Genomic DNA, 25,893 nt, shown 5'->3' with positions numbered 1-25,893 from the left:
TAGGCATACTCAGGACTCCTGTTGTATTTTTTAAGATTCTGAGTTTGGATCACCTTTCTCATCACAACGTTTATCTTATTTTTAATTTTTTTAAAATATTTAATTTTTAAACACTTAATTTTGTTGTCCTCTCCTCCAAACTTATATCTGATCACCATCCACTTTCTCAAGAAGAGGAGCTACCAAAATCACGTGGCAGTAAGGCCAGGAGGGTAATAACAAAGCAGAACAGAGTGTGCGTGCAGAGACTACTGTTCCCTGCTCTAGATGTGAACCTGGGGACCTGTGCCACAGGGTCCTGGAGCAAGAATCAGAGTTCCAACCAAGATATCTGGACCTGTCCCACTCACCTCAAGGATAGATTGTGCCAGCCTAAATACATTATATCTGGAGAGCTGCTGGCGTTCTAGGCCTCTGGGAAAATAGCAGAGCTGTGATATTAAGCTGAGTTCCCCTATCCTTGATCCTCAGGGCACCAGACTTTGTAGCTGAAGGCATCACAAGCAGAGAGGTTCTACTTGTCACCTTGCAACAGAACTGGCAATTTTTTAACTGTTCTAGCACCTACCCACAAGGTTACTGTGCCTTACACTGCTGTGTGAGTCCTTCATTTATTATACTCAGGCAGGCAGATCTGGATATGAAGGTGAAAAGATCCACCAGTAGTAATTAATAATAATAATAATAATAATAGTCATAATAATAATACCTAGGAAACCCAGCAGCTAGAGAAAGGAAATGTAAGTAGAACACGCAGGTACCAAACTGACATTTAGGCAGAATTTCTGCAGCAGGTTGATGACAATTAGAATAAAAATAATAAAGATTTAAGGTAACTTTAGGTTTAAATCATTTTCTAAGACTAAAATGTATGATTTTGAGTTCAAAAATGTAGAAGGATTCAGTGAGAATATGGTCCCTATGGAGATCTAAATTAGTGGTCCAGAAGGTGCACTAGAATACATATCTGAACAAGAGCAAAGCTGAAGAGATGGTAATCATAACGGAAAGCATACACGACAGAAGACTGGCAGGCATTGTTCAATGTTCAATGTGCTTTTTTTTTTTTTTTTTTTTTTTGAGACAGGATCTCACTGTGTTGCCCAGGCTGGAGTGCAGTTGTGCGATCTAGGCTCACTGCAACCTCTACTTCCTGGGTTCAAGTGATTCTCCCACCTCAGCCTCCCCGGTAGCTGGGACTATGGGCATGCACCACCACATCCAGCTAATTTTGGTATTTTTCGGTAGATACAGGGTTTCCACCATGTTGGCCAGGCTTGTCTCGAATTCCTGACCTCAGGTGATCCATCCGCCTTGGCCTCCCAAAGTGCTGGGATTACAGGTATGAGCCACCATGCCTGGCCTCAATGTACTTTTTGTTTCTAACTTAGTTAATCCTTACAAGAACCCTTTGAGATAGAAATTCTAGAGAAATATAATACTTGAATAATGAAAAATTTTGTAATAAAAGAATAAAGAAAGAACAAACTATAAAAATGTAATAGAAGAATTCTCTCTTGATGAAGAAATGTTAAGTACAGATAGAAAGAGCTCATCAAGTTCCATGAAGGATCATGAAAAAATAAAATTAAAAGATGCACTCCTAGACATATGGTAAAACTCTATTCCAAATATCAACAGTCAAATTTATCATTTCAATACAACAGATTAGAATTGATAAAAATTACATTTACAAAAGATAGAGGTTAAAGGACTTTGATATCTTATCTTTCCACTAAGATATTATTTACCTGCTAAAGAAAGGTATTTTCTGCTCATTTGTTATGCTTTGTCATCTTTATTTAAATATGCATGAAATGTATTATTCTATGTGGTGTGGTGTGAGTCCAACTTACCTTTATCTAGGATAATAAAATATCAAAATAATTATTTGGATGAAATATCCCTTTTTCACACTGAACTTAAACACTTTTATATTATATAATCAGCCCTTCATATCTATGGTTTCCATAATCACAGATTTCATCAATCACAGACTGAAGATATTTTCAAAAATGAATAAATAAAAAATAATAAAACAATATAAATAAACAATTATGATGACTATGTAGCACCTGCATTGTATTAGGTATTATAAGTAATCTAAAGGTAATTTAAAGTATACAAAAGGATGTGCATAGATTATATGCAAATACTTTTTATAAAAAGTATAAAATATATTTGTATAAATATTTATTTGTATAAAATATATGCGATTTTATACAAAATGAGCATCTGAGGATTTTGGTATCCACAGGGTTACTGAAACTGCCCCATATGGATACTAAAAGACAACTGTATTAATTTGCCATATACACCAAATAAATTGGAATTTTTCTTTTATCTCCTGTTCTATTTATTCTTAAACACAACTATTCTGTTTTTATTATAATGGCTTTATACTATATTTGCGTATCAGATAAGATCATCTTCGCTATTCTTTCATTTATAACTTTTGGCTATTTAAAAATTTTTATTATTTAATATGAGTTTGAAGTTATAACATCTAAAACCCCTCTACCTCATCAAAAATAAATAAATAAATTCCTCCTGTGGCTGGCTTTGTACTTGGAACTGCGTATGTTATTTTGAGAGAAGAGTTATTTTTATATACTAGATGTTACATATAAGAAATTGAATCTTAATTATTGTTTTCATTTCTGGTTGGTTATTTTCTAGAATGTTATTTTCATATCATTTTCCAAGATTTATAGCATTATTTTTTTCTTTCCCTATTGTAAATGCTAGAACATAAAAAATAATAGTGATTAGTACTGGTAAGATTACATACTTTTGTAGTATTTCTAGACTAAGGGAAATGATCTTAATATGTCATCATTTAGAACCATGTTCAATGTTGAGTTTTGGTATATTTTAAAAATTATATTTATGTGGGCACCTTCTATTCCAGTGCTTGTTTTTTATACCACATTGAATCATGCTCCCCAAACATTACCTCTTATATTTAAGCCTGGAGTGGAAGTGAATGGGGCAAAAGAAGAATGTTCTTTGTGCTCTGAAAAGTCAGCATTGGTATCATGAGGTAGATATGCAATCATATACAGGAGACTGCATTAGAAATGGAATAAGTTTTTCTTCCTATTTAAACTAGTCCCAGGCTAGTAATCCTATATGTGTATTTTGCAACTTCCCACTGAAACACCCATGACTAAACTACCATGCAAATTAAGACAGGCATTCAAGGGTCAGACAGTATCAGTATTACATCTCTATCTAGCTGTAAACCAATGAATTTGTTCTGTTGCAGAAGTCTAAATGTATAGGATATTAACTCTATTTCTCAATCCAGCTTCATGGATCCTATAGAAAAATAATGGTTCAGCTATTTGTCTCTTTATACAGATATAAATCATTATCATTATCATCATGATCATTATTTTATCATGGTTACTTGATTATAAGCTCCATGAGGGCAAGGATTTTCTCTATTTTTTCATGTAGAAATATCCAGTCATTAGAAAACCACTTGACACATAAAATGTACTCATATCCTCAGTGTAAATGCTATACACTTCAAAGTTTATTATTTGCATATATATTTTATTTGCACTTTCAATTAGTATTTGTGGAGCATTTCCTGTGTGACATACAGTATTCTAGGCACTGCAGACATAATAGTAAATAGAAAATAGAAGGTCTTTGCCTTCATAGAACTTGCGTCTTAAAACAGTGGTTCTTAAATTTTGCTGCACACTGGAATCACCTAAAGAGTTTTTAAAGCACTGATACCAGCTTCTACCTCCAGACTTTCTGATTTAATTCATGTCTGATGCAACTTGAAACTTGGGGGCCTCCAAAAGTTCTCCAGATAATTGTAATTATTGTGCACCAGAATTTTTGAATCATTGGCCTAATATACAAGTTGGCATTAAGCAATTCCAGGTTTCTTACTTGAGAGTGATAATAGATTGTGTAGATTATGTTACAAAAGCCACCACTTTACCTACTATGTTTAGCTCATATTATATTCATATGTTTACTATTAATATTATTTTAATTATGTCCTATATCCTTGAACCAAAAAAAAAAAGTTCCTTATGGTATTTTTGAGAAACCAACCAACACTATTTTTCTAAAAACACATTTATCAAAAAGGAGGTGAAATATTTAACATTTCAGTTGAGCCAGTTATACACCTACCTCTATTAAATGGAGATGCAAATATTGTTTACTTTTATCCCAATCAAATATCACATTAAAATATTGTTCTCCATATGTATCTAAGAAAGCCTTAAAGAGGAATTTTGAGCAGTTCTTGACTACTTGACTGAACATATAATCTATTATTATGTTTTATATAGAGAAACTAACTCTTATTTATATACTTATTTATTTATTTATCTGGCTTCCAGATGCTAAAGTGTATGTTCATTATAGTACATTATAGTTCATTAAAATGTTCAGGTCTAAATTGCACTCAGCATAGTGAAACTGCTGCTATTTTTCTTAAACATTATACCTCTTCAGAACATATTTGCAATAGGTACTGGCCCAAACTGATAACTTCCTTCCCGTCATTTTGCATAATGCAGCAACTTTGCTTTCAAAATGCCACTACAATCTTAAATATTCTGACTAGCTTTGCTGAGTTTGCAGTAGCAACAATGATAATACCCACTGTAAAAAGGAAATGCAGAAATAGTGACTGGCAAATCCTAACATGTTCCTTATATCCACACTTTAGTTTCCTTACCAGTATAATCTATATTCCAGTTAATAATTTAGTGCTAATCAGCTCCTTATCTTCTGAAAAGGAGAGTCTGCTTTGAATCACAAGGCAGTTGACCTTGAAGGTAGGTTTAATATATGCAGATTTCTTATATCACCTCTAAGCTTTTGTTACTCAGAGTATTTTCTTGGTTACATTTAGTGTGAGCTGTGCAAACCTCATTTTTTCTATCCTAGCAGTAACTGATTTAATAACGATAGTTTTTACTCTTCCTTAGTTTTGGATTTTACATTTATTTGTATAACTAGTTTTAAATAACATAGTGTATTACTGTGCAAATAAAATAAATATAAATAGTTCAGGAAAACCATAAATACTAGAAAGAATATAGTAGGATCTTTCTAAACAAATTCAGCTATTTCACAAGGTGCTTATGTATCTCTGTCAACTTTCTTTAGATTTTACTATCAAATGGCATTTTTTAGTAATGATGTGATAAAGATTTAAAATTGGTTCTTTGGACTGCATTTTGTGAATTGAAAATGAATATGAATTGAGAAATGAGCTGTAGAATTTTATTATATATAAAACTATAAGCAAAGCTATATTATTATTATAAAACCATGTAAGCAAAGCTATAGAAGTTCAGTTTAAATTTAAAAAATTTTCAACAAATCGAGGACAGGAACATGTTTCAAAAATAATATCAAAATTAGAATTTTCGCATGTTATAAGAGCTTTGGTTTAAATGTGTTAATAAGTTAATACGATTGCATAGATCTAAACTGAACAGCAAAGGAAAAAGATAAAAAATAATTTTTATTTATCTAAAAAGTACACATAATCTAGGCTTTAGGAAAAAAATTTATAAAGCTCTTTGGAAATAGAATCCCATCATGAGACAATTTCAAACTTATTTGTATGTAAATAGTAGTGACTTGCCTTAAATATTAAAATACCCATCTTTGTTTGTTGTAATTGTGAATTTACTTATTTTCTCCCATCAAAATTAGGAAGAAGAAAATACAAGATTTCTATTTCGAATGAGGAAGAATGGTTAGATTAGGACAGTGGGAGCAAGGAAATATGATGATTTTCTTTTTAATTGAGATCCTTTTTTGAGAAACAAAAGGTGGCTTTGCTTTGAATTAAAAAGTCATTTTTGTTGGGTAGAATTCTTCACTTAATGGTTTCCTGCTTACACTGAAAAATACACTGGTTGATTTAGATTTGTTATTTTTCTTCATTTTGCTTTTAGTGATCACATTTGTGTAATCTTCATGCTTGAAAAGTAGAATATGAAAACAACAAGAACTATAGATGTGCTTTGGAGATTGATATGTAGTGCTTTTGCTAGTGAAAAAAATCTCAAAGAAATAAGTTTAAAAAACACATTTCATTAACTCTATTTTACAATAAAATGTTTGTATACTGGTATTAGCATTCCAAATTATTTTCATGAAACTTATTTTATGAAAATAACCTTCATCTTATTAGCGTGCTTTCTATTTTAAATCACGTGGTGAAAGAATGATTAAATCAAATATAAGTTATGGAGCAATTTAAATGGCTTAATCGTCTTCCAGATAAGATAGAAATGTTTCTGCTATTATCCTGAAGAATCAATAGTGAATTGAGTTGTCTTCTTTAAACACTATGCTGTTTTCACTGCTTGTTATGTTGCTTTAAAGAAATTTAAATATTTCACATGCCAGTTTAGAGAACTATTGCTTGAAAGAAACACTTTTCAAGATCATTAGTTGTGCTATTTAAAATTAACCTTTTATCTACAAATAATGTTGTCATTCTCTTTGGAGTGTTTGACCTGACTAGAGCTATGATGGCACATTTTAGCCTGCAAAACACGAGATTTCACTAAGTAAAAGTAATGTTTTGCTCAGTTTAGAGAAGAGATACTGGAAAACAATGTTAAGAGAAATTTTCAGTAGTTCATAGTTTATCATAGATTTATATTTTTTGATATAGATTAAATTTATATATCTTTAGAAAATGTGTGCTATTTATTATAAATTACTGTTTTATGTATTACTATGTGGAAATGATGTGTTTCCCAATTTAACCTTTAGAAGTAAACTTAACATAAATTTCTGTTGAATGTAGGGTTTAATAACATAGGCATTATTTATTTAAGGATAATTTTCTTCTACTATCACCTAGGCATAAAATTAATGCCGTTTTATTTTTAACTACTTAAGCTCTTAATCTAACATACCCTTAATGAACTTACCCGTGTAAAGTACTTGATGAAGCCATCATGAAAGGCTGCTTGGATAATATTCATCAGTTCCTTTGCTGAAAATAACTGAATTTTAATGTGAACAGTTATATATTCACCATAACTGTTTCAAGTATCTAAGGTTTATGCAACTTAATTTAATAATTTCATTTTGTTCAATTGTTCCACAGGCATGTTTATTGAGTAATGAAAACACCACAATTACGAATGAATGAGAAACACAAAGAATTAGTATTAAGAGTATGCTGTATGTTTTGATTATGATGCATAACTGAAAACCTAAAATTAACTGTAACTTAAATTGTTTCTCTGTGACTTTTTTTCTTTCTCATCCTCCTTTTTCATTCTCCCCTTCTCCTCTTTAAATAAATAAAAATATTCTGAATGTAGCTGAGCTAGTTTTAGAAGTAGAGAGGAAGATTGGTTATAAAGAGGAATGTAAGTTAATTTATAAATACAAGTGATCTCAAGTTAAAATCAATATAAGACAGCCTCTAATCTCCATGTAGCCAAAACCTGGGATTAACTCAATTCTCAATGTCCTTTGTAAATCATACTAATTAGTTTTCAGGGTAGGCACATCTTACCAACTTTATACACTTATCAAGAGTCATTTGGATTTGTTACCTAGTGTATGATTGCCATTTGTTCTTGTTATTTCATTCCACAATTTCGTTAAAATTTGTGCAATCTAATGCAACATGAGCATTAAAAGGCTTTCATTTTATCTTTTTGAAACAAAGTCTCGCTCTATCACCCTGGCTGGAGTGCAGTGGCATGATCTTGGCTCACTGCAACCTCCACCTCCCAGGTTCAAACGATTCTCCTACCCCAGCCTCTCGAGTAGCTGGGATTATAGGCGCACGCCACCATGCCCATCTAGTTTTTTTGTATTTTTAGTAGAGATAGGGTTTTGCCATGTTGCCGAGGCTGGTCTCAAACTCCTGGGCTCAAGCAATCTACCCGCCTTGGCCTCCCAAAGTGCTGGGATTATAGGCGTGAACCACTGTGCCTGGCCAAAAGACTTTTTTATTTTTATTTTTTCTCCACTATAAAAACCAAGGGAAATACTATGGAAGTAGATAAAAGCAAATTGACTAAATTATAGACAATATTTTGAAAAACTAAAATTCTAGAAGGGTTCTAGAATTTTTGCTTTGGATTGCTTTGGATTGAGTGGCTTTAACTTTTTTCTCCATTAAAAAATAAAAAAACTAGAAATCAAAGGCAATGTGTGAGACTTATGAACAAATAATTTAGTGAAGAACCCTAATCAGTGCATTCTTACTTAATGAAAAGGTCTTGGTTTTACAAACGGTAGCATCCATATCCGCCTATGTAAAATAAGATCAAATAAGGATATACCTTTTTATGACTTTCTGTTTTAGTTATTTTATTTGCTTAATCAGTTGGGTAAATTATGAGTCCTAGAATTTAAGAAAAGAGGGCTTCCACTGCACTTTGTACTCTCCGTCAGAGAAAAGCTAAAGAAACCCCTTGTTTTGTTAGGCTGAGGCTGGCTGAATTCCATGGGTGTTTCTACATCTGAATATCATTACAAAGACTACCCATTTGAGGAGATAAGCTTGCTATTCAAATCTACCATATCTTCTGGAAATTTTTGAGTTCTTACTCTGCGAAATGAAGAAAATAACATAAACTAACAAGAATGGGGCACAGGTTTCTTCTTGAATGCCAGCTCTGATTAGTTGCTAATTGCTACTTGAAGATCTGTGCTGAGATCCATGTCTAGCCCCTTTCACCTTAGAGTCGAATGCCTGGGTCTGGTGCTGTCAGCTGCGGCAATAGACTAGGGTAGAAGATGAAACTATCACAGCATTGTTCTCCTGAGCTACAGCCACATTTCTTTCAGTGTTTTCCAGATGTATAAATGAGCTTTTCCTGTCTTTTTCTTTTTTATTTTTTCTTCTGCTGGGACACTCCCATCAGTGACATCCCTCTGTATTGGTTAATTATTTCATAGATTAGAAAGTTTGTAGGCTCTGCACAATTCATCCCTTTGGCTCCTATAGAAAACAAATGTTTGTTAACTCATTTAAAATAAGGACAACTTCACTCACAAAATTCATAGAATAAAAACCACTTCTGTCTACTTCTCTAAAAACTGAATAACCTATGTCTAGTCTTCATTAAAGAAAGTCAGTCAAAAAAGAAAGTTTATTTCAAAATATTATCCTCACAATGAAGAGTATACAGAATATGAGGGCAAGAGGACTATTCCAATCATCACTGTTTGATTTAGTGAATCTGGCTGCTAAATTGACTCTAAGCTATTTTCTTTACAGTTTGTCACATGGTTTAGAGTCTTTAAGAGGCCAGCCTTCCCAGGTGAAAAGTACAATAGTTTCTAAGACAGAGTATTCATAAGGTTTATGGTGTTAAGAAATTGGTTAAGAAATATTACTTCGCTGCAATCTTTAACAAATGTGGTAAAAGACATTCTGAATTTATAATGTAAATGGGGCTGGAATTGTTTCTTAGAAAACAGAATCAATAAACATATTCTCAGAAGTAAAATATATTGATTGAGTGCTATTGTCTAAATATTCCCTACACCCTAGAAGTTCCTTGTCAAATATACACACAGAAGATATACTATGCTATATAAATGAGGGTTGATGATAGGAATATATAGATCTACACGTTAGGGATAATTTTTTTTTCAGTTTAATGACATCAAAATTCAAAACAAATGAAACATTATACATGTAACCATGTTTTAAATGCCTCCCATGTACTAGCAGCTGTACTGGTTCTGCCCTTGGGAAGTTTACTGACATAGTTGGGACACAGGCCCATCAATAGATAATTAAAGAGAATATAATTAAAGGCTATTTTAGGGTTATGCCTAGGGAGCTCTCAGGGTATGTCATAACTCCCCACATTTCAAATTACAAAATTTGCTTTACTCCAAAATAAAGGTAGCCTTATTGCACATTTAAGAAAACTTGAAATTGTAAAGTGTTTATGTGAAATGTTAACTTACAGACTTGATTTACCAAATTTACAACAGTAAAGTCAGTCCCATTTTTCAGAATATGAGAGGTATGTGATTTCAGCACCTTAAATGGGATACCTCACATTATTATTACAGTTTAAAACCTATGAGATTTTCTTTTCTATTTTTAATCCTTCTCTTAATGATCTCATTTATTGTCTGCTGGAAGTCAATTTAGGAAATCATGTTAGTCCACTAAGCACTTCAGATAAGGCTATACCATGAAGCATTCCAAGATTATCACAAGGAATTGCTTTCGTATGCCATAAAAGAAGAAATAAGCAGAATATGGCCTGCCGAAGAAGGTTACAGTTTTACAGCCCCTCCCACTGCAGCTCTTAAGTCACTCAGTTACAGTTACCTTCGGATTATCACTCACAGACTGAAAGCAAAACACATCAAAACACTCATCACACACTCTGGGCTTGCGGTGCCACTTGTATATGCGTTTCTAAATCAATGATGAGGGTATCGGAACCAATACTGGACATGGACATGGCAAATTACAGTGAAGTTCTGGACCCAACTTATACAACTTTGGAGTTTGAAACTATGCAGATTCTGTATAATTCAAATGGTAAGTTATCATCTATTTATAGATGTAAAGAAAAGTAAGTATAATTGGAGAAGGTAGACTGAGATTCCAAAAGTAGTGGCTCAATTTTTTTTTTTTTTTTTTTGCTGGAGAGTTTAGGGCTTGCTTTTAAGGCCACAAATCTGAGCTTTTGCACTTCATTACAAAATTTAAGTTAATAATGCTGTGGCTATTTTGTGTTAGAGGTAAGAAAACCCAGTTTTATGTAATAAAGTAATGTCAGAATTCTGTCATGGGTCAGTTAGAGAGGTAAAAAGATTAGTTTCAGCTGTTATTTTATTTGCTGTAAGTCATAGTAATAAGTAATATTGGCAGATTGGCTGTGAAAGTATATTTTCTATGCAATATATAAAATGACTTATGGAACAAAGTTTCCATAGAACATTAGGGAGTTTCACTGATTGTCTGCTTTTTTCATTATAATTCCAGTTCTCAATTGGTACTGATGAGAAACTGCATTTTAAATTACTATCAGGTTTTTGCATTGAATGCAAATATGAAAGGGAATAAGGCTTGTATTATAACCTCACTTGACAGGCTAATGTTTAGCCCCACAAAGCTGTTGGTATTTAATTACTGTAATATTTTAACTTTAAATAAGACATGAGTTGTTTAGGGTTTGTGTCTTTATGTAATACAGTTTACTATTGACTTTGAATTTAGACTTAATACCTAGCAAAAAATCTTGTTTAAAATATGTTATCACTGTTAGAACTCCTAAGATCAAGTAATTATGTATACTTTGGAAAATGTGTGTGTGTGTGTTTAATGCAAGATTGAGAATATATCTTGTACTGAGGATATCTTACTATTCTACTGTATTGTATAATTTGTATGACTGGTGTTCTGGTTCTATTTTTAATAAGCAGTTCCTTATTAATGGGTATTTTAAAAAACAGTCAAAAGGTGAATTCTGAAAATTTAGCTCAAATACAGTTAAAATAAACCTGTAGTACAACTTTCAGGAAGTCACTGTTTTGTGTCCTTATGTTTAGACTTGATTAGAGATATTTCATAGAGTATTTCGTCAGAATCATGACTTTAAAAAAACACTCATGATTAAGAAATGGTAGGGACATATTTACCATAATCATAACACTTATTTACTATGTTTAACGAATATACTGAAATAACAAATTCGTATGGCAATATCCAAAGTGTGGTGTAACTTGTTTGTAATAAGATTGTCAGCAACATGTAAGTATGACACTAAACTTGAAGCAAGAGTGGAATTTTTCATATTTCTATATAGTCTGTCAGAATACAATCAATTCCAAACAGTTCTAATTTTCATTTTGTTAGTATCTGTTTTGTTAATGTTACCAAAAGAAAAATGTTTAGCATTTTAATCCTATAATGTCACATGACTAACCCTAAGCATATTCTCATTAAATTTTTTTTCTACTTCATGAAATTATATATGACACTATTTGTCTACTCAGAAATATTAGTAAGTAGAACATATGTAAGTTACAAAATATAATCAGGACATGACAACCTTTAGTTTTATCCTTTTGTTAGATATACAATAATCAGTTGTCAATATAAAATTTTGCAATAAACTTTTACTATATTACATATTTAATATCTTTTGAATGCATATTGATTTTTAAAGATGTAATCCACAATATTAACTCATTTAAGAAATATTTATTTTATTACAAATATCTACATTTTAAAAATAATTCTTCCTTCAGAATTGTGTATTAGATGACCCACTATATCCTGGGCATAATCCTAAATACTGGAAAACAGAAGACTAAATAAGACAGATAAATTCTCTACCACCATGGGGTTTATATTCTGTGTGTAAAGATGGGTAATAAATGAGCAGACCAATGCAGAATATACTTTTCACCAATAAAGTTATATAAAAAACTAAGGCCATTTAAAAAACTAAGGCCAGGTGTGGTGGCTCATACCTGTAGTCCCAGCACTTTGGGAGGCTGAGGCAGGAGGATCACTTGAGCCCAAGAGTTTAAGACCAACCTGGGCAACATAGTGAGACCTTGTCTCTGCAATAAAAAAATTAAAAACTAGTTGGATGTGGTGGTGTACTCCTGTAGCCCCAACTACTCGGGAGGCTGAGGTGGGAGGATTGCTTGAACTCAGGAGGTCCAGGCTGCAGTGAGCTAGGATTTCACCACTGCACTCCAGTCTGGCTGACAAAGCAAGACCCTGACTCAAAAAATAATAATAATACTTAAAATAAGCAGGGGTCTAGGTTCTACTTGAAGGACTGATGGGAGGTGACATTTTTAAATGTGTGTTCAGAGAAGGTTTCACACAAAATGTGAGACTCTAACAGAAACCTTGTAGCTAGCTCAAAGAAAGGTTTAGGGAAGAACTTTCCTTCCAGACAGAAGGAAGAGCAGGTGAACAAGTTCTGAGATGAGAGTAGCATTCAATGATGGGGAAAAAAAAAAAAAAAAAGAAGAAGATGTTGCTGGAGAATAGTGAACTGGATGAAAAGTGGTACCAGATACTGGGATCAGAGATTTGGGGGAGTTGTAGGGGGGTTTGACATGCAGGGTTTACAGGCTGCGGGAAGATGCCTGGACTTTATTCTGTATCTAGTTACAACAGGGTTGGATGCAGAGGGCGACATTATACGAATTACTTATAGCAATATCACTTAGGTGGCTTTGGGGTAACAAACAGTAGGGCAGCAAGAACGGAAGGAAAGAATTTAGATAGCGGGCTGTTGCCATAATCTAGAGGAAAGATGATGGTTGATTGAATAAGGATGTCTGTGGTGAAAAGTTATGGATTAAATATGTATTTCAGGCCGGGCGCGGTGGCTCACACCTGTAATCCCAGAACTTTGGGAGGTTGAGGTGGGCAGACCACCTGAGGGCAGGGGTTCAAGAACAGCCTGGCCAATATGATGAAACACCGTCTCTACTAAAATTAGCCTAGCATGGTGGCACACGCCTGTAATCTCAGCTACTTGGGAGGCTGAGGCGTGGGAATCATTTGAACCTGGGAGACAGAGGTTGCAGTGAGCCGAGATCGCCCCACTACACTCCAGTCTGAGCAACAGGGGAAACTCAGTCTCAAAAAATTAAATAAATAAATAAATAAATAAATAATATTGTAAACATGGACTTACCAATGGATTGGTTATAAAAGATAAAGGAGAGAATACATTAAAGACTCACTGATTATTGGCCCTGGGAAACTGGATGGAACCATTGACTGATATAGGGGAGACTGAAGGAAAGAAGAACAAGTTCTAGCGGAAAAATGAAAGAGTTTTGTTTTTGATACGTTAATTTACAATTCTGATTAGATTTCATAATGAAGGTCTTCAACAGGTGCTTGGGCATTTCAGGCTGATGCCCATGGGAGACATCGGGGCTAGAGAGATAAAATATTGGAATTATTCATCCTACAGCTAATATTTATTGTCATGGAACAGATAAACCTCCCTTGGGAAAGAGCGGAGTTGGAGAACTAAGCCCTATGGTGTCCCAAAGTTAAATGTTCAGAAATAAGAAAGGAGAGGTTGGAGCGGAAGCCGCCAGCCGCGGGGGTTAAAAGGAAAGCACCGGTGTGGGGTCTCCAGGAAGCCAACGAACGGACTGTTTGAGCCTCTAAATTATTAGCAGGACAATTTAATCAGGAAATAGTACTAACTGTAACTGTAATCTTCCTTTTTTAATTCACAGATAATTCTGCCCCAGAGACAAGTATGAATACCACAGACAACGGTGTCAACTGTCTGTGTGCCATCTGTGGGGACAGAGCAACAGGAAAACACTATGGGGCATCGAGTTGTGATGGGTGCAAGGGTTTCTTCAGACGCAGCATTCGTAAGAGTCACGTTTATTCTTGCAGGTACTTTAAATGCCCTTTTAGTCAAGTTATCTTTACAGGTGTTTCAGTTTGGCACGGAAAAAGTAAGAGAAGAAAATTCAGAGTTTTCGTGTACCTGTAAGTCTATAAATACAATCTCTAAACTGCAGTACAAGTCAGAACGTGTGGGTATGTATACAGGATGTATTCACATAGGTGGTTCTTTTTTATGAAACATTTTAGACTTATAGAAGGTATATAAAAAATCCACCTACCTACCACCCAGCTTAGACCAATATAGTTGAAGCCTTTAATGGACACCTCCTCTAGCACTTTTACTCCTTTGTCTCCTAGAGGTAACTACTATTGCAATTTCATGTTATCTTTTCCTTGTGTTTCTTTATTGTTTTATCACATGTTCATATACCTCTAAACATTTTAAAATCTGCATTTAAAAAGTTTTTCAATATGAACATTTTTCTTCATGTTGATTTTTTAAGTGCCATTACATCCTAGGTCTAAAAACAAAATTATAAAAGTGCAGATGATTTTGGTAGTTTGTTGATATCAATGAGTGAAATTTAATTTTCAGTCCTGAAATATAAAATGTATTTCTCATGCTATATTTTTTGTCATTAAATTTAAATGTTTTGTCAGAAGCTTATTTAACTATATTATATTTGTCACGCATTTCCAGTAGGCTGTTTTCTTGTTTTTTTTTTTTTTCCTTTATTTTTAGATGAATACCTAGTCAACATCATAACATGATTTAAGTATACATATTGCATCTTGATTCATATGTATGACTGTCCTTGAATGCAGATTACATTTAGATTGAATATAGGCTATTAACAAAAATGGTTAAATTTAACAACAACAAAAAAAACTATGTTTGTTCTGTCAATAAAAGGTACGTGTAGAATTATGTCCTTTTAAGAACAGACAGACATTTGGGAAGAGGTTAACCCTCCCAAAGTCTTGCCATGTGATTTCCTAGGGTGCAATACAAGTTAATATATAACTCCCCAAATATCTATCTAGTTCTCTGATAATTCTTTAATTTTTCCAAGATAGTTTGAAGCAGGTTAAGAAAATACAAATTGCCCACTTTAAAAACTTTATAGGTCATATACACCATGGAATACTATGCAGCCATAAAAAAGGATGAGTTCGTGTCCTTTGTAGGGACATGGATACAACTGGAAACCATCATTCTCAGCAAACTATCGCAAGAACAGAAAACCAAACACTGCGTGTTCTCACTCATAGGTGGGAATTGAACAATGAGATCACTTGGACACAGGAAAGGGGAACATCACACACTGGGGCCTGTTGTGGGGTGGGGGGAGGAGGAAGGGATAGCATTAGGAGATATACCTAATGTAAATGAAGAATAAATATGTGCAGCACACCAACCTGGCACATGTATACATATGCAACAAACCTGCACGTTGTGCACATGTACCCTAGAACATAAAGTATAATAAAAAATAATAAATAATAAATAATTAAAAAATAAAAAATAAAACTTTCTAGGTAAACAAAAAAAGTGTATTTAGATGAGTTTTGCTTTTATTTACATTAAAACTCTAAAGGTAAAAGGTAGATCAATTTCCTTCATCAAAAATATTTTTGTACAAATGCTTCTAAACTAAAACAAATACAGAATAACCTGTAAACCATACCTTCTGGAGTCATGTGCTCTGTTAAAATTGAAATACCTGTGTGTGTGTGTGTGTGTGTGTGTGTGTGTGTAATGGTGATCCAAACAGCTAAATCCAACAACTTTTGAGAATCAGAGAATCACAAAGGCTCTAAGTACTTCTGTGCTTTCTGTATGGGGAGAGTGTAAAAGGGATGCTCTCAGAGCAGCTTTTAGAGGTTTAAAAAATATTCTAACAACAGATACAGTTTAACTCCTGCACCTTCCTATTAGGAATTTTACTGCCAACCTAGCTGTCTTTACATATGTTAGTATTCAGCAAATGTGATGATTTTTCGTTTGGAAAATGGTTAGTATATTGATGCAAGTTTAGGGGCATGGAGACTTTCTGAAACTCAGGTTGTGCTGGTCTCAAATGTATCTATTTCCTTAGATGCCAAAATTCCATTTCTACTCTAACTGCTTCATCACACCGAGGTTGGGCTTTGCTTCAAAAGCACTTTTAATTGCTGTTTTGACACTTTTCATGTTATGTTTTTCACCTTATGTACAATTTGTATGCATACGCTGTTAGATTGTAATTTCCTTGAGTGGAGGAGACAAGTAGCATTAATCTGTTTAATCCTTACACCAGGATCTTGTATGTTGTAGGTGCTTAATAATATGTTTATTCAATTTTTATTATTAATTTAATGTTAATTGAATGCATTCTCCTTGTATTTTTGTCAATCTGGTCCTCTCTCCTGAGTCTCATCAGCCATTTGTTCCCAAATGAGCAATACCTTGTTCCTCACTCTGAAAGTACATTTCTCTTCTAGCTCAATTGGATTATAGGCTTCACTTCTCATTTGATTTTAAGTGGACACTGATAGTTTTTAGAAGAAATGCATTTCACAAAATGTATATCTTTATTCTTATCATTTATCATCAACTACAAATAAACAGGTACATATCCAGATGTATGGATAATTTTGTGCCAGAATTTTGAAGAAATGTTTGTGTTTACTGTATGCTTAATATTTGCCCCTAACTATTTGAGGTGTTTTCACACAACAGCCTTTTGGGCAAGTCCTTCTCTTTATTTTACAATTGTAAACTAAAGTTACTTAACACCCCCAAGTTCTGCTGAGAATCAACGGTGGAACCAAGCTTAGATTTAATTTCAGAGACTGTACTCTTTTTATTTGTTTGTTTGTTTGGTTAAGTACACAAGTCAGTTTTTTAGTTTATCCAGAGTGATGCAACGATCGCTACAGTCAAATTTGACCATTTTTTTTATCATTTTATAATGAAACCTTTAGTAGTTACTCCCCCATGTCCTCCCAACTCCCTCCCCAACAATATGAGGTAACTATGAATCTATTTTTTGTTTCTACAAATTTGCCTTTTCAGGACATTTTGTATAAACAAAATCATACGATGTGTGATCTCTTTTGTCTTACTTCTTTTGTTTAGAATAGAATAGGCTGCCAAGGTTTATCCATGTTGTAGCATTTATCTGTACTTCATTCCTATTTACTGACAAATAATAATATTCCACTGTGCAGGCATGCCACATTTTGTTTTTCTATTATCATAGGCTCTTGTATATTCTTCACTTCTGGGCGATGATGAATAATGCTGCTGTGGACATTTATGAGCAAGTTTTTATGTGTACATATGTTTCATTTCTCTGCATACAGACCTAACATGGCATTGCTGGGTTACACTATAACTCTATGTTTAGCTTTTTAAGACAATGCTAAACTTTCTTCCAAAGCAGCTGCGTCATTTAACATTTTAAACAGCGGTGTATGAGGGTTCCAATTTTTCCACATCCTCACCAACACTTGTTTTTTCTTTATTTCATTTGCAGCCATTATAATGTGTGTGAAGTCTTACCCCATGATGCCGACTATACTCTCAATGTTGTCCTCAATTACCTCTTGATGTATAATTTGCCATGTAGGGTAAACTTCAGTGGGGTGTGGGGTACACTTAAAATTAATAGAAGGATATTTAAAAAGAGAAAAGCATGAAAATGCAGGGCCATGAAGTTCTGATAATAGCCTCCTTCATACTGAAATCATTTAGCAATAAGCAACAAAAACTTGAATGCCAAAGATATTCAAAACTAGGTTTGGCTTTCATGACTCATGATAGAAGTGGTTACGCACAGCAGCCAAAATGAAGATAGTCATTCAGTTTTATTTTACTATAAAGACTGAGAGGTGAGGCTCGTGTTTTCACGCACATGCTGATTGTGAGACTGGAAAGGTCATAGTTGATTGTTCCTATACCTTCTTTTTATCGAATCAAATGTGACAACACATATTTAAAATCCATTTGTCTGTTTATTTGCTTTTTTTTTTTGTAAATTATAGTTTTCTGTAAACTAATATATCTTTGATGTTATAGGTTCAGTCGGCAATGTGTTGTTGACAAGGACAAAAGGAATCAATGTAGATATTGTCGATTAAGAAAGTGTTTTAGAGCGGGAATGAAAAAAGAAGGTAATAATAATGGTGGTGATAATTAACATTATTGATGAAAAGTGATAAACATACACACATATTCTCATTGATCACTATAACTTTTTTACATGAGTTCTAATTTTCCTCACTCTAATAAGGAGGAATCTATGGTTCCTCAAGATAAAGAATTTAGTCTAAGGACATACAGCTATTAAGTGGTGTAGCCAGTATTTATCTGGTGACTATCTGATTATGGATATCATTCTCTCCACCGCTATATTGTCCAAGGCAACAAAATTATTGACTAAATAGTACACCAATATTCTGTTAGTGGATTGAAATTACAGATTTCTTTTTTATTTTTGAGATGGAGTCTCACTCTGTCAACCAGGCTGGAGCGCAGCGTCACGATCCTGGCTCACTGTAACCTACCAGATTCAAGTGATACTTCTGCCTCAGACTCCCTAATAGCTGGGACTACAGGTGCGCATCACCACGCCTGGCTAATTTTTGTATTTTTAGTAGAACCAGAGTTTCACCATGTTGACCAGGCTGGTCTTGAACTCCTGACCTCAAGTAATCCACTCCGTTCAGCCTCCGAAAGTGCTGTGATTACAGACTTGAGTCACCACGCCTGACGCAAATGTATTTTTTTTTGTTCTCAATAACAAATGAGTGTCTTTTTTCTTTTAATGAACATTAACTGAACATCTACTTTTCATGCATTCATTTATTTATTAAATATTATTGAACACTGCAATTTTCCAAACACTGTTCTAGGTGCTGAAGCTTCAATAGTGAACATAGTAGACAAAATAATCTTCCCTTTCAGGAAGCTTATATTATATTGAGGGACCGAAACAATAGACTAGATGTGCTATTTTAGTGTGTACTAATTTCGTCTTGCATATATTAAGTATTCTGATTATATTCTCCTATATTCTAAATACGGTTAATTTAGAAACAAATGTATTGAACACATTGTAAACATTTGACAGCGTGTAACAGCTACAAAATTCTATACTTGTCAGTTTTACTGTTTGTTCATGCCTATCATATGCAAAGAGATGTTTTTCACAACTATTTCACAAACTAAAAAAATCAAATGAAATCACTATACTAAAGAAGTGTAAAATACATCAAACCCATCTTTAACATAGTTAGCTTTTTCTTTGTCATTCAATATTTTAAGAATACAGGAATACCATTAGTTTTGCTCAGGTTGGTAATCTTGAAGACAACAAAAAACAAAGTTCACAAAATTAAAGGAGAAGCACTTTCTCATTTAAAAAGTGATTTATTTCTAATTTCATGGGAAGCTCTATTTGGCAGTTTACGGGATTAATTACATACTTGGTCAATTGCCTCCCTCCATTTCTACTTGAACCCCATGTTTATCCCCACAAAAGTGTAAGCAAATAACAATCCTACATTTCCTTTATGAGTTTTACAATTTGTGAAATACAATTATGATTTAAAATAGGTAAATTTTATCTTCTGTTCATAAAATAATGTGTTAATTTTCTTAAATAGGTTGTAAAGTAATTTTGAGTTTTCAAGTTGATGTATTTGTCTTTTTTACACTAACAGCATAGTAGCGAGATTAATTAGGTGGAAACAAATAAAAACATAGTTTTATGTCAAAAATGATAGCAGTGAGAAGATTATAAATGTTTACGATATCTTTTAGCATTTTTCTAAAGAATAATCACGTAAGTGGAATTCATAAAAGCATAGCTAACTTCTTAATATTTTATAACTGCATATGCATTTCCAAATGAGTCAGTTTAGGTTAAAAATCAATAACAATTTCTGTAAAACAAAAAGAGCAAGCTACCAGTAAGTATGATTTTAAAATAAAATATTACTGATTCACTCCAACTTACAGACAACTCACTCCTTTTTTTTTTTTTTTTTTGGAGACAGAGTCTCGTTCCGTCTCCCAGGCTGGAGTGCAGTGACGCGATCTCGGCTCACTGCAAGCTCGGCCTCCCGGGTTCACGCCATTCTCCTGCCTCAGCCTCCTGAGTAGCTGGGACTACAGGCGCCTGCCACCTCGCCCGGCTAATTTTTTGTATTTTTAGTAGAGACCGGGTTTCACCATGTTAGCCAGGATGGTCTCGATTTCCTGACCTTGTGATCCGCCCACCTCGGCCTCCCAAAGTGCTGGGATTACAGGCTTGAGCCACACTTGGCATGATTGTATTCTCTGTATGGTAAACATGTGAGTTAATATTTTCCCTGCCAGTCTTCCTTATATTTAAAAATGCAGTTTTCAGTAAGGGATTTGGGGAACTACATCATTATTATTATTATTATTATTATTATTATTATTATTATTATTTTTCTGAAGTAAAGAAGCAGATCTAGCTCTCTCTTAGAAACCTGTATAATATATAGGATTTCTTCATCTTTCCAAAATGCTGGTATTCAAACCTCAATTTTCTCAGGAGAGACTGCTCCATGGTACAATTTTTGCTTTATTAATGTTGGTAAACTGTCCCATGGACAGTGTTTTATAAGAGATCATAATATTGTAATCCTAAAGTCATTGTAACTAAAATAAGTTTACTTTCCATTTTTGCTAGTGTTTTATAGAGAAAAGAAAATGGAAGTTTCAAAATCTATGACTCATATTTTCTGATAGTGAATACACTCTTATCTTTGACCTGGTCAATCTTATAGGCAATGCTCTTCTTCTAGTTATCTTACAGTTTTATTAACTTTGAGAGAATAGAAAACCACGCTATTAAAAATACAGCATGGCAGAACTGGCTGAGCCAACACTTTCTAACATGCATGCTGTCATGACGTCTCAAACAGCAATGTTTTATGAGCTCTAGTGACAAGTCTGACGATTCCTGTTTTTGAGAGTAGTACAGAATGAAAATATCTTTCTCCCACCGTCTTTTGGAAAGACCCTTTCTCAATTTTTTACTTAAAAAAACCTCCTCAAACTCTACATCCTAACATACACTAAAGAGAAGTGCTCAATAAATACTGTTTTTTCCCTCTAGCTGTACAAAATGAACGCGATAGAATAAGCACCAGAAGAAGCACATTTGATGGCAGCAACATCCCCTCCATTAACACACTGGCACAAGCTGAAGTTCGGTCTCGCCAGGTACCTGTGGCACGTCAGCATCAAACCCTAATTAATAAAATCGGATGTCCATGTAGACATCATGCTAAAATGATATAAGTTTATTCAAATGTGCTTATTACTAAAATAAGTTACATCTACATACATTTAAGAGTTTTACTTTGAAAGTTTGAGTGGGACTGCTGACTTAATTTTGACTATTCTTGAACAGGATTAGTTTTAAATGGAAAAATAAAATAAATTTCAGTCTAAGATTGTTTTAAAAAAAGCTTGCTTATAAGGTTGATTCAAAATAATGAATAGCGCAACGCTCTGTAGGCAGTGTTTTATCTTATTGATTGAATCTGTACAACCCGCTACCACGACTTTTGGGGAGTTTGGTTGAGATTTGTTATCGGAGCTTCTTTCATTGGAAATGACTTCTGGATTATTGGGACCTGCTTTGGAAACAGACATTTAAATGAAGAGTCAGAATTCAAAAAACACAGAAGAAAGAAAACTTTATTATTTTAAATTTATCCAATAACAGTTCTACAGTTAAAAAAATAAGTCATTAGTTATATACATAAAAATAAATTATTTAGTGTCGTATAAAGAAATCCTTAAATCAAATTTATTTTAGCATTGACCTTATTAGAAATGTTAATTTTTTTTCTATTATAAAGCAGATTATAAAATTGCCAAGTAGTTAATCAGGTCCTATAATGAGTCAGTGCAACTACTTTCATTTTTGATAACACAAGGGTAATATGATGAGGTTAACATCACCGTTATCATTATTACTTGAATATTGCTTGATGGGCAATAAAGCTTTTAGAGAATGACTTAAAGGGGAGCTATGAGAAAATATTCAAATACAGATAAAGATACACTCACACGCATGTTCAAACATAAGTTTATAAAAACTTTTAGACTTTTTTCTTTCAGCAGAAAAGCCTTATTTAGCTTATATTTTTATATAGTCTAAAATTACACATAATCTTACAAATGTATTATTATATGTTAAGCTCTTCGGCATTTCTGAGTCACACATTGGTTTCTTAATTTAATTTTGATGGGCTTCCTTTTAATGCAGCGAGACAAACAGTTCTTGCTTCTTGTCTCCCCAACTGAGTAATCTTTATGAAAACATTTTCTTCATAAACTTCCACAGATTAAAGAAAATATCACCTTTAATTCAAAATAAAATCAAAGAGCATATTACATATGGATAGTATCTATCTATTTATATAGCCATTTTGATTGTAAAATTCCTCAAAAGTCAGGGTAAAACTTAGTGTACAGATTTGATCACTAACATAAGATATTGCTCCCAGAGGATGGTGCTATATAAATGAAATGGTTTTAAATTAACTTGTAAACTGATAGGTATTTTATTTTTCAATTTAAATCAGTATTTTGTTTTTCAATTTAAAACGTTTAGTATTTGTCAAGATACTGTAACAACAATAGTTCATACTTCTATGGTCTTTACTTGTCACAGTCAAAAGACAAAACGGGAATGTTGGCCATCTATAATTTTAAATGATAATATCATGTTTTTCTTAACGCTAGATCTCAGTCTCAAGCCCTGGGTCAAGCATTGACATAAATGTTAAGAAAATTGCAAGTATTGGTGATGTCTGCGAATCTATGAAACAGCAGCTCCTAGTCTTGGTGGAATGGGCTAAATATATTCCTGCCTTCTGTGAATTACCATTGGATGATCAGGTATACATTTAAAAATTTATAAGTGCTTTAAAAATGCTTCTTGAACTTTGCTAAGTTTATGTTCTTTCCATTTTATTTGTAATGCATATGCTATATTACTATATTTGACAAAAGATAAATTATGAGAAAGGATTGGGTTTTCTTACCCCTTCACCGGTTTTCTTACCCCTTCACCTTGTTCTATCAAGAGGCACAACTGTTTGACTTCTATTTTAGGGGTGTAGCAAATGTATTGATTGGACGAGAACTGAACAAAACACTCCTCTGCCCTTTTGGAATTTTAAAAGGCTTATGTGAGGGAGAAAGGCAGATAGCATGTAACTGTCATTGTGAGACAAAGTATTAGAAGAGTGAATGTCTGGGAAGCAAATGGTGGATGTTGTGTATTGGCGTTTACTGAAGGTGTTATATAAACCTCCTCAGAAATACCAGGTCACTCCTAGACAGAAACCACACAGGTTATGATGTTGTCTTGGTGGGTACTTCATGCAATTAACATAAAGTTTTACCTTTCATGTTGTCAGTTTTATTCTAGAATTTATTGTATAAAAGTTATATGTCTGGCAAAAAGAAAAAATGTCTGTAGAAGCATGATCAGAAATTTATAGAGAAATAAAATTACAGAAGGAAATATAGAATGATCTTTTACTAATACTTATATTTTCATATTTTGTCATATATCCATTATAATATTTTAATAAGTGCTTAGAAACTTGAATTTCCTGATTGCATTATAAAGATAAGTATTTTGGTTTCAGATTCATTTTGAACTGTTCTTACTAAGTAGCATATAATATTTGTAGATGAAAATAATTTGAAAAATTCCCTTTCTGTCACATTAAATTAACAATGATAAGTGTCGTACTAGTGTATATTTATTTTTAAGAGAGCATTTCACCTGGTGACAGGAAAAAAAAATACAGTGAAATCTGAAGTAATTCTTAAAAGGCTCTGTAACTGCCTTCCTGGTATGAGTCACGAATATTGACATATCATAAAGATAGCATGGCTCAGAAGGTTATGCCAGAGTGAATAATGCTAAATTGCTAAAACCTACGAGTCTCACCCCAAGCAATATAAGTAGGGTTACGTTATGTATCAGTTTTATATTTTTATTATCATTCTTCTTTAGAAATTGCTGACTTATATATACAATGATTTAAAAATTGGGAAATTAAAATCCAGTAACCAGTGAGAAACAGTTTTAATTTGCCAACTGATTCTTTAATATTAACAGTGTAACACTTATTAATTAGCCACAAATTTGTAAATGTCTGTTATGAATAAGGCACTGGGAAATTAGCTTTCAGTTGCACTATAAATTACATAATTTCATTTAATTATCTCAGGAGCTCGGTGACAGGTGTTATCATCTTCATTTTACAGTTTCTAAAACTGAATCCTAGATCAGTAAAATTCATTCAATAAATTCATCAAATGAATATTTATTAGATTACTGTTCAGTTTTAGGAACTGTGGGTATTTAGCAGTAAAAATACAGATTTCTTCACTATTCTCATAAATGTACACTCTGAGAGAGGTGGATAACTTAAAAATGCAAAAATTATGAGAAAGTTCATTCCAAGTGGAGATAAGCTCTATAAAATGCTATAAAATGGAATAAAATGAGTTGTTGGAGAATGGGGATAAAATGAGAAGAGAGACTTTAAACTGAGGACCAGAGAAGTTATTACCTGAGATCCTGAAAGTCAAGGGGCCAAGCACAGGAGAATCTGAGAAGAAAGCATTCCAGATACAGGAACAGCATGTCCAAGGTTCTGAGTCAGGCAGGAGCAATGTGAACAAGGGGTGCTGCAAGATGAAGTCAGAGACATGAGGGCTGGGAGGCAAAGCACTGACCCACTGTCACTCTTCCTATCACCTGCGAGGCCATGTTTGAGGAGTTTGGGTTTTAGTCTAGGGACAAAAAGAAATCATTAAAAGAGTTTTCAGCCTGGACTGGGGTGGTAGCAATGGAGATGAAAAGAAGTGGATCACTTTGACTTGTATTTTGAGAAGCAGCACTAGAATTTACTGTAGAGTTAGAGAGGGCTCAAAATAGTCTCTTGTTTTGATGTGAACAAGCACTTTGGATTATGGCAACATTTACTAGATGAAGATACTGGAGAAGTGTTATGTTGGTAGGTATTAAATTTGTAATGCTTCCTATACTTCCTGGTGGTGATACCCAGCAGGTAATCTAGTGTACAAATGAAGCTTAGTTGAGAGCTTACTGCAAAGAGTTAGGGGTTCAATCTAGAAAGTGGCAGAACCCAGACCTCCCATCTTTTCCTTACAACAAGTCTTTGCTTTGCTTTTGTTTATTTAGTTTATTACATGCAGGAGATTAAGTTTTATATATGTTTTATCATTTAGTACTCATGAGTACATGCTGAGCTTTTTTTTTTATCTCTACTCCCATTTTATAGATGAAAACAAATGCGTAAGTTCCAAACACACAGGTTAACTTACACAAGGTTAAAGAGGTAGTAAGTGGCCATGCTGGGATTTGAACTCTGGTGTGTTTGATTCTGTTTCCCTTCCAAACAGTAACTTTCAGCTTTTTTTTTCTGCTGCTATTGTATTGACTTGCTAGATAGTTTTA

General features: G+C 33.5%; 1 protein-coding gene across 4 annotated transcripts in view; it reads left to right on the top strand.

The window, feature by feature from the left end:
• HNF4G (hepatocyte nuclear factor 4 gamma) overlaps positions 1–25,893 on the top strand; it is a 158,175-nt gene that overhangs the window by 121,271 nt on the left and 11,011 nt on the right. For 2 of the 4 annotated variants that reach the window (XM_050800229.1, XM_050800226.1), the window contains 4 exons: positions 14,233–14,401; positions 18,420–18,514; positions 21,493–21,599; positions 23,133–23,288. In XM_050800229.1, the coding sequence (XP_050656186.1) occupies positions 14,256–14,401; positions 18,420–18,514; positions 21,493–21,599; positions 23,133–23,288 (504 nt within the window). In that variant the 5' untranslated portion in view covers positions 14,233–14,255. Of the gene's footprint in view, positions 1–8,101; positions 10,544–14,232; positions 14,402–18,419; positions 18,515–21,492; positions 21,600–23,132; positions 23,289–25,893 lie in introns of those variants that run through there. The other 2 variants (XM_050800225.1, XM_050800227.1) reach the window with 2 other exon arrangements.

This window comes from Macaca thibetana, chromosome 8 (assembly GCF_024542745.1).
Source record: "Macaca thibetana thibetana isolate TM-01 chromosome 8, ASM2454274v1, whole genome shotgun sequence".
NCBI lineage: Eukaryota > Metazoa > Chordata > Mammalia > Primates > Cercopithecidae > Macaca > Macaca thibetana.
Note: the sequence above shows the minus strand (reverse complement) of the source record. Positions and strands in the feature narration are given on the sequence as shown.